This window comes from Thalassophryne amazonica, chromosome 10 (assembly GCF_902500255.1).
Source record: "Thalassophryne amazonica chromosome 10, fThaAma1.1, whole genome shotgun sequence".
NCBI lineage: Eukaryota > Metazoa > Chordata > Actinopteri > Batrachoidiformes > Batrachoididae > Thalassophryne > Thalassophryne amazonica.
Genome location: NC_047112.1, coordinates 35,058,082 through 35,067,797, shown reverse-complemented (window position 1 = coordinate 35,067,797; position 9,716 = coordinate 35,058,082). Strand labels below are relative to the sequence as shown.

Below are 9,716 nucleotides of genomic sequence, written 5' to 3'. Positions count from 1 at the left end.
TGTCGGACTCAGAAGTGCTCGTGAGCAAGTTAAAGTGCGGAACTGGTGTGTATGTGTGTGCGTCTGTGTCTGTGTGCGCCACAGAGGACACGGAGGACGATGGCGCACGGAAAGCTGTCAGTGTCTTCCACCTGTTCACGGAGAGTAACAGACTGACTGAAGGTGAGCAGAGTTTTGTAACATGCTGAAGTAGGCCGGGTTTGTAGGAACCAGGAAACTTTTAATTCTGTAGACAGGAAACTTAGAATATGGTTTCCCCAAGATCTGGAAATGACTGTGAAAGGAAAAACAAATGGACATCAGCTGGACAGATTGTAAGTTTATTGTCAACTCTTATCACATGTGATTATTCATTAACAGCGTCATTTCAGTGTTTTTTGGTGGACCATGGCTGGCTGCTGGGAGCGGTGCCGTCGGGCCTGTGTGTGCTGTCTGTCTGCCGAGGAGAAGGACAGCGTCACAGTGGACAAAAAAATCAAGAAGATGCTAAAGGAGCAGAAGAAGAGAGAGCGAAAGGAGATCAAAATCCTCCTGCTGGGTCAGTGAGCGCACGTACATGCAACTTTACAGAGTGGATGGGAGAAGTTCGATGAGAGGGTGCTGACATGAATAACATTCTGACACACATTCAAAGTGTCTGTCCTGTTTTCTCAGCAATGTGAAGCATGTGCCTGAAACACACACACACACACACACACACACACACACACACACACACACACACACACACACACACACACACACACACACACACACACACACACACACACACAGTAAAGACGTTTGTCTGACAGCCTGCTGCAGCTGGTTTGATGAGTTCTCAGCCTGTGAAATTACCTGTAATATGTGCAGCAGAATTTGGATTGTTGAGTCCTTAAAACTGGAAGGACAGAGAAACGTGTATCATCAAAAACATCGCTTGAATATTTAAAGCTGTGCATCCTTTTGAATTTCACACATTTGTCAAAATTTAGTTTCTACTGAAATCCAAGTGTTATGAAGTCGGTTTATTTCTGAAATGTGGTTCAAAATTACAGGTCATTTTAATGAGCTGTAACAATTCCTTAAGGAAGGGCCCCTTCACACAAAGTGTGAATTTGGTCGAATTGCGCATAAAGTGCGCATGAAGCAGGAATTGTATGCAAAACGTAAATTCGTAGCTGCTTCCAATGCCTCATACACCTGTTGCAACAAATATTTGCACACTAGTGCTGTGCAAGCCCATCGGAACCCTCTCACGGCAGGTGTCGGCCAACTTTCGGCTGATCTGTGGATCTGGACAACATGTACTGTGTTTGGATGGACATGGACTAACAACTGCCCACTGTGATGCGCGTGTGTCTGCTTGCTGTCCTCACATGGACATAAATAAAAACATATATCGCTGTGGCGACGGGCTGCTGTGTGCGAGCGAGCACGCAGAGCGCATGGCGTGCACATTGACAGGTTGCCCCCAGGTTGAAATGGACCGTCAGATCATACAACCCCAATTCCAATGAAGTTGGGACATTGTGTAAAATGTAAATAAAAACGGTTACAATACAATGATTTGCAAATCCTCTTCAACCTATATTCAATTGAATACACCACAAAGACAAGATATTTAATTTTAAACGGATCAACTTTATTGTTTTTGTGCAAATATTTGCTCATTTTGAAATGGATGCCTGCAACACATTTCAACAAAGCTGGGACAGTGGTATGTTTACCACTGTGTTACATCACCTTTCCTTCTAACAACACTCAGTAAGTTTTTGGGAACTGAGGACACTAATTGTTGAAGCTTTGTAGGTGGAATTCTTTCCCACTCTTGCTTGATGTACGACTTCAGTTGTTCAACAGTCCGGGGTCTCCGTTGTCATATTTTGCGCTTCATAATGCGCCACACATTTTCAATGGGCGATAGGTCTAGACTGCAGGCAGGTCAATCTAGTAGCCGCTCTCTTTTACTATGAAGCCACGTTGTTGTAACACGTGCAGAATGTGGCTTGGCATTGTCTTGCTGAAATAAGCAGGGAAGTCCCTGAAAAAGACATTGCTTGGATGGCAGCACATGTTGCTCCAAAACCTGGATGTACGTACCTTTCAGCATTGATGGTACCACACAGATGCGTAAGTTAACCATGTCATGGGCACTAACACACCCCCATACCATTACAGATGCTGGCTTTTGAACTTTGTGCTGGTAACAATCTGGATGGTCTTTTTACTCTTTTGTCTGGAGGACACGACATCCATGATTTTTAAAAACAATTTGAAATGTGGACTCATCAGACCACAGCACACTTTTCCAGTTTGCGTCTGTCCAATTCAAATGAGCTCAGGCCCAGAGAAGGTGGTGGCATTTCTGGATGTTGTTGATGTATGGCTTTTGCTTTGCATGGTAAAGTTTTAACTTGCACTTGTAGATGAAGCGACGAACTGTGTTAACTGACAATGGTTTTCTGAAGTGTTCCTGAGCCCATGCGGTAAGATACTTTACACAATGATGTCGGTTTTTAATGCAGTGCCGCCTGAGGGATTGAAGGTCACGGACATTCTCTGTTGGTTTTCGGCCTTGCCGCTTACGTGTAGAAAGTCCTCCAGATTCTCTGAATATTCTGATTATATTACGGACTGTAGATGATGGAATTCCTAAATTCCTTGCAATTGAATGTTGAGAGTTGTTCACAAAGTGGTGATCCTCTCCCCGTCTTTGCTTGTGAATGGCTGAGCCTTTTGGGGATGCTCCTTTTTATACCCAATCATATTCATCAACTTTCCCAGTCTTTTGTTGCCCTGTCCCAACTTTTTTGAAACGTGTTGCAGGGATCCATTTCAAAATGAGCAAATATTTGCACAAAAACAAAAAAGTCTGTCAGATTGAACATTAAATATCTTGTCTTTCTGGTGTATTCAGTTGAATATGGGTTGAAGAGGATTTGCAAGTCATTGTATTTGCAAATCGTATTCTGTTTTTATTTACATTTCACACAACGTCCCAACTTCATTGGAATTGTGATTGTAACAAGCAGTGGGCGATCTGACTGTCACGTCACCCACGTGAGCTCTGTTCCACATGATGTGGTGTCAGTCCTGCGGCACATCGTCCAAAAAGCACGCGTGTTCGGCAGGACACGTGCATGGGGCTGGCTGGACACGCGGCAGCAGATGTGGACATGATGACATGAGCGCACTGCTCCATTCATGTCATTTCATGAGTGTACGTCTGTGACCATGGGTCATCTACAGAGAAACAGACAGATCATATTTGTAATGTCTGCTTGATAAGATTTCAATAAAATGCTGTGTTTTTATATGGTGTGTGGTTTTATTTTTTTAAAATACATCCATGTCCTTCCTGATATCAGGAGTTTCCCGCACCTTTCACAGGACAGCGATGGTAGCTCAGTGGTAAAGTTTCTGACTGGCAATCAGAGCTTTTGGAAAGTGCAGGTTTGAGTCCTGTGCTGTGTTCCTGCGTGCACAAAACCATCACAGCATGTATTATTTATTTTTTTTTTCTTCACAGCAGCTGTGCGATGTGTAACCACATTGAGCAGCTGCTGGCACTGTGTTCCCGCATGCATAAACCATTGCAGCGGCATCGTGCACATGTGATGTTTCGTGGTTCGCTCGTATAAGCTGTTCCGACGTGAATTGCCCTGAGTTGTACATATTCACACTATGTGTGAACGGGCCCAAATATTTTCCTTTTGAATGTCGTCTGCAGGAGGAAGTGCTTGTGCACATGCATGAGGTTTTGAAATTATTGGAAGTTACCTTTGGCCTTGCATGTTATGCGTACAGGGATGTGCACCGTAACATTCATAAGATGTTTTGTAAATGCAACCCAATCTCACGTCAATTCCTGATAGAGTGACAGAGACCAGTTGGAGGCACTGTGCATGTGGTAGTCAAAAGGCCAAATCAGGACAGACCTCTAGTTTTAGCCGACAGGACAGAGCATCCGCCTCCCATGCCGGAGATCGTGAATTAGCGTCCTGAGGGAGGAGACACAATGCAGATGAGAGAGAGTACAGCCGCTACAATGGCATTATGATAAGTGATTTAATCTATTAGTTCATGATACTAACACATTTCGTGACAGTATCATGAAATTATTTCATGATGGTATCACAGAATTTGGAGTGTGGGCATTATCGTGGTTATGGTTAGAGTTGTGGACAAAAAATGTGACGTATTTGATGACGGTATCATGAAAAAAATAAAAAAAATTCGGGATTGGGTCGTGGGGGCAACAGCCAAGGAGCAGCGGCTGTACTCTGAGCTCCCCACGCTCCCCACGGATGACCGAGCTTCTCACCCTCTCTAAGGGAGACACCAGCCACCCTCTTGAGGAAGCCCATTTTGGCCACTTGTACCCGCAATCTAGTTCTCTTGGTCATGACCCAACGCTCATGATCATAGGTCAGAGTTGGACGAAGATTGACCAGTACGAGAGCTTCACCTTTTGGCTCAGCTCCCTTTTCATTATAACAGTACCATAGAGCGAGTGCAATACCACCCCTGCTGCGCCGATTCTCCGGCCAATCTCACGCCCCATTGTCTCCTCACTCTTGAACAAGTCCCCAAGGTACTTCAGCTCCTTCACTTGGGGTAAGACCTCATTCCCTAACCGGAGTAGGCAATCCATTAGTTTCTTGCAGAGAACCATGGCCTCAGATTTAGAGGTGCTGATCCTCATACTCATCCATCCATCCATCCATCCATTTTCTTCCGCTTTATCCAGAGTCGGGTCGCGGGGGCAGCAGCTCAAGCAAAGCCGCCCAGACCTCCCGATCCACACACACCTCCCCCAGCTCCACCGGGGGAACCCCAAGGCGTTCCCAAGCCAGCCGAGAGACGTAATCCTTCCAGTGTGTCCTGGGTCTTCCCCGGGGCCTTCTCCCAATGGGACGTGCCCGGAACACCTCTCCAGCGAGGCGTCCAGGGGGCATCCGGAAAAGATGCCCGAGCCACCTCAACTAACTCCTTTCGACGTGGAGGAGCAGCAGCTCGACTCCGAGCTCCTCCTCATACTCATCATGACTTAAATCTTTAAAATAAAATTAAAAGGCCATACACTTTTAATTTGAAAAGTTGATATTGTCCAAATACATTTATAGTTACATATATTCAGAATTTTATGTCACACATCCCACTTGTAGAATTTATCCTGCTATTGTATGTATATACATATTTTATATATATAAATTATAAATAATTACCTTTGAGACTATTCCAAATACGTTCTCCACCGTAGGATGTACAAGAGAGAAGCTGCAGCTGCAGATAATTTCTCTGTGATTCTGATTCTGGGAGCGATGAGAGAATGGTTTCATCAGCCAAGTTCTGAGAGCAAATGCTGCACAATGATTATTTTATATAGCGTGGCATCAAGCGAGACAAAGTGGAACGCATTGGCACGACGATTTGCACAGCAGTACGGGGGATCTTTCGTGTTCCCTCTTAATGGGTGAACAATCCAACGCGGGTGAATTCTGCTTCATGATGATAGAAAGAGCCGACATTGAAGGATCCAAAAGTGACGTCGTTATAAAAGCTTGGCCACCACAAGCCGTTTATCCCTGTGGATCCAATGAGTGGCTCGATGATGTGTCTGTTTTAGCAAAATTACTAATGAATTGATTTCTTATTTTTATTATTATTGTAATCTGACTTGGTGGAAATATTGATTGGAAGGACAGATTTATTTTTTTTATTCAATGTTATGAGGGGAAAACCACATTAGATTTGAATGAATCAATTGCAGCTTGTAGTACAGACCTTTTTCTTCAACATTCAGACGTCTTTTGACCCTTGGCAGAGGTATGTGCTCTAAACGTGCTGCTTTGCTTTAGACCTGAGACCTGAGAACTTGATGTGATGTCACTCGATGTGACAGTTTTACTGCAGTAAAATAATATAAAGCAACAACAAACACGGTTGAATTATTGCCTCGTCTTATTTCCTGTATCACTGTACCTGTCGAATTACAGGAAAAGCTGTTTGAACAGGAAGTGTCCATCAAACACTTCAGCACTGCTTGGGGAGCGGGATGAAGTGTTTGTTAGAAGAAATAATGAGACGTTGTAACCCCAGGGGACGTCACTATTATAATATACATACAAATAGTTATATCGCATTCACTGTTAATGTTTTGTCTTTAAAGGCAGCAGGCTACTGATATTAGTCTTTATTTTATTGATATATCTTGAGGTATCAGTCTGACTGTTGGTGTTTTGTATTGGAATTTGTTTTAAAAGGATTCAGTTAGAGGTTGTATTTGCATTTTATTTTTATCAGAGCATCATCCATTTGCCTAAATGTCTACATATTCCATACAACAGTCTACGACTGAATTATTCTATTTGGTATAGGATTTTAAATTATGACAATTAGACTGTGAAGTTAGAAGTGTGTTGGTTTAATTCCCTGTTGAGATTTAAGACGCTGGACCCATGAATGTGTCAAGCCTTTGCTCGCATTCGTCACACACAAATGTGGAATTAAGATGTAAAGAACAAAGACTGTGAAACAGAAGGAAATAAGGTGCCGCCAGGGCCAGGAGGTTCCTCTACTGCATTCCAGACAGCAGCAGAGAGCACAGGTGCCCATTAGGAGCTGGTGCCAGTTGGTGGTACAGTTGAGGGACCCATCCATCCATCCATCCATGATTGGATGTGTGAGGTCTGTGTGGGAGCTGTTTCAGATCTGCAGCATTCCTATGTGATGGGGACTATCATGTAGTTAAAAAAAAAAAAGTACAACAGTTGCTGTCCATTTGAATGTGACTGAACTCTTCAACTCTTGGATGTGTTTTGAGACGTTGCTTGTTGTGATCACTGGACTCTAAGCATACGGTGCATCCAGAAAGTATTCACAGCACTTGACTTTTTCCATCCACATTTTGTTATGGTCCAGCCTTATTCCATAATGGATGAAATTAATCTTTTTTCCTCAAATTCTATACACAGTACCCCATAATGACAGTATGAAGAACAGTTTTGTTTTTAGATTTTTGCAAATTAATTAAAAAAAAATAATAACTCACTTGTACATCAGTATTCACAGCCTTTGCCAAGAAGCTCAAAATTGAGATCAGGTGCATCCTGTTTCCACTGATCATCCGTGAGATGTTTCTGCAGCTTAATTGGAGTCCACCTGGGGTAAATTCAGTTGCTGCATTTGTCTTTCCCTCAATCCTGACCAGTCTCCCAGTTCCTGCCGCTGAAAAACATCCCCACAGCATGATGCTGTAGCCACCATGCTTCACTGTAGAGCTGGTACACTCTAAAAAAAAAACAAAAAAAAACAAACAAAAAAAAAAAAAAACCCTGCTGTCAGTAGAAAAATTGATCTAACAATTTTTAAGTTATTTCAACTTAGTTATTTCAATTTGCAACTGTGTTAATGCTACAAGGCTTCTCTAGTTAAGTTGAGATAACTTTAGTTAAATTTAGATAACTTAAAAATAAAAAATTATGTAAATTGTTACATCAGTTTTTCCTCGTTGAAACAGAGGTTTATTTTTTAGAGTGCAGCTCTAGAAAGTTTGGTGGATCCGAACTCCTTCCATTTACAGGTGATGGAGGCCATTGTTCTCATTGGTACCTTCAAAGCAGCAGAAATGTTTCTGTACTCTTTTTCAGGTTTGTGCCTCGAGACAATCCTGTCTTTTAGGTCTACACATAATTCCTTTGACTTTACACTTGGTTTGTGCTCTGACATGCACTGTCAACTGTGGGACCTTATATGTAGACAGGTGTGTGTCTTCAAATCATATCCAATCAACTGAATTTACCCCTGGTGGACTCCAATTAAGATGTAGAAACATCTCAAGGATGATCAGTGGAGCTCAGTTTTGAGTTTCATGGCAAAAGCTGTGAATACTTATGTACATGTGATTTCATATGTGTGTGTGTGTGTGTGTGTGTGTGTGTGTGTGTATATATATATATATATATATATATATATATATATACAAGTGTATATATATACACTCAACAAAAATATAAATGCAACACTTTTGGTTTTGCTCCCATTTTGTATGAGATGAACTCAAAGATCTAAAACTTTTTCCACATACACAATATCACCATTTCCCTCAAATATTGTTCACAAACCAGTCTAAATCTGTGATAGTGAGCACTTCTCCTTTGCTGAGATAATCCATCCCACCTCACAGGTGTGTCATACCAAGATGCTGATTAGACACCATGATTAGTGCACAGGTGTGCCTTAGACTGCCCACAATAAAAGGCCACTCTGAAAGGTGCAGTTTTGTTTTATTGGGGGGGGGATACCAGTCAGTATCTGGTGTGACCACCATTTGCCTCATGCATTGCAACACATCTCCTTCGCATAGAGTTGATCAGGTTGTCAGTTGTGGCCTGTGGAATGTTGGTCCACTCCTCTGCAATGGCTGTGCGAAGTTGCTGGATATTGGCAGGAACTGGTACACGCTGTCGTATACGCCGGTCCAGAGCATTCCAAACATGCTCAATGGGTGACATGTCCGGTGAGTATGCCGGCCATGCAAGAACTGGGATATTTTCAGCTTCCAGGAATTGTGTACAGATCCTTGCAACATGGGGGTGTGCATTATCCTGCTGCAACATGAGGTGATGTTCTCGGATGTATGGCACAACAATGGGCCTCAGGATCTCGTCACGGTATCTCTGTGCATTCAAAATGCCATCAATAAAATGCACCTGTGTTCTTCGTCCATAACAGACGCCTGCCCATACCATAACCCCACCGCCACCATGGGCCACTCGATCCACAACATTGACATCAGAAAACCCACACGACACCACACACGCTGTCTGCCATCTGCCCTGGACAGTGTGAACTGGGATTCATCCGTGAAGAGAACACCTCTCCAACGTGACAAACGCCAGTGAACGTGAGCATTTGCCCACTCAAGTCGGTTACGACGACGAACTGGAGTCAGGTCGAGACCCCAATGAGGAAGACGAGCATGCAGATGAGCTTCCCTGAGACGGTTTCTGACAGTTTGTGCAAACCGATTGTTTCAGCAGCTGTCCGAGTGGCTGGTCTCAGACGATCTTGGAGGTGAACATGCTGGATGTAGAGGTCCTGGGCTGGTGTGGTTACACGTGGTCTGCGGTTGTGAGGCTGGTTGGATGTACTGCCAAATTCTCTGAAACACTTTTGGAGATGGCTTATGGTAGAGAAATGAACATTCAATACATGAGCAACAGCTCTGGTTGACATTCCTGCTGTCAGCATGCCAATTTGCACGCTCCCTCAAATCTTGTGACATCTGTGGCATTGTGCTGTGTGATAAAACTACACCTTTCAGAGTGGCCTTTTATTGTGGGCAGTCTAAGGCACACCTGTGCACTAATCATGGTGTCTAATCAGCATCTTGATATGGCACACCTGTGAGGTGGGATGGATTATCTCAGCAAAGGAGAAGTGCTCACTATCACAGATTTAGACTGGTTTGTGAACAATATTTGAGGGAAATGGTGATATTGTGCATGTGGAAAAAGTTTTAGTTCTTTGAGTTCATCTCATACAAAATGGGAGCAAAACCAAAAGTGTTTATATTTATATTTTTATATTTTTGTTGAGTGTGTATATATATATATATATATATATATATATATATATATATATATATATATATATATATATATAGTATATAATTAATTTGCAAAAAGCTAAAAAAAAAACTAACAAAAAACAACTATTTCACATTGTCA

The 9,716-nt window shown here is 42.7% G+C and overlaps 1 protein-coding gene across 2 annotated transcripts in view; it reads left to right on the top strand.

Annotated features, from left to right (window-relative positions):
• Positions 1-9,716, top strand: part of LOC117518596 (guanine nucleotide-binding protein subunit alpha-11-like) — a 53,993-nt gene that overhangs the window by 91 nt on the left and 44,186 nt on the right. Inside the window, exons 1-2 of one of the 2 annotated variants that reach the window (XM_034179768.1) lie at positions 1-162; positions 372-538. The exon at positions 1-162 is cut by the window's left edge and continues 91 nt beyond it. In XM_034179768.1, the coding sequence (XP_034035659.1) occupies positions 388-538 (151 nt within the window). In that variant the 5' untranslated portion in view covers positions 1-162; positions 372-387. Of the gene's footprint in view, positions 163-360; positions 539-9,716 lie in introns of both variants that reach the window. The other variant, XM_034179769.1, reaches the window with a different exon arrangement.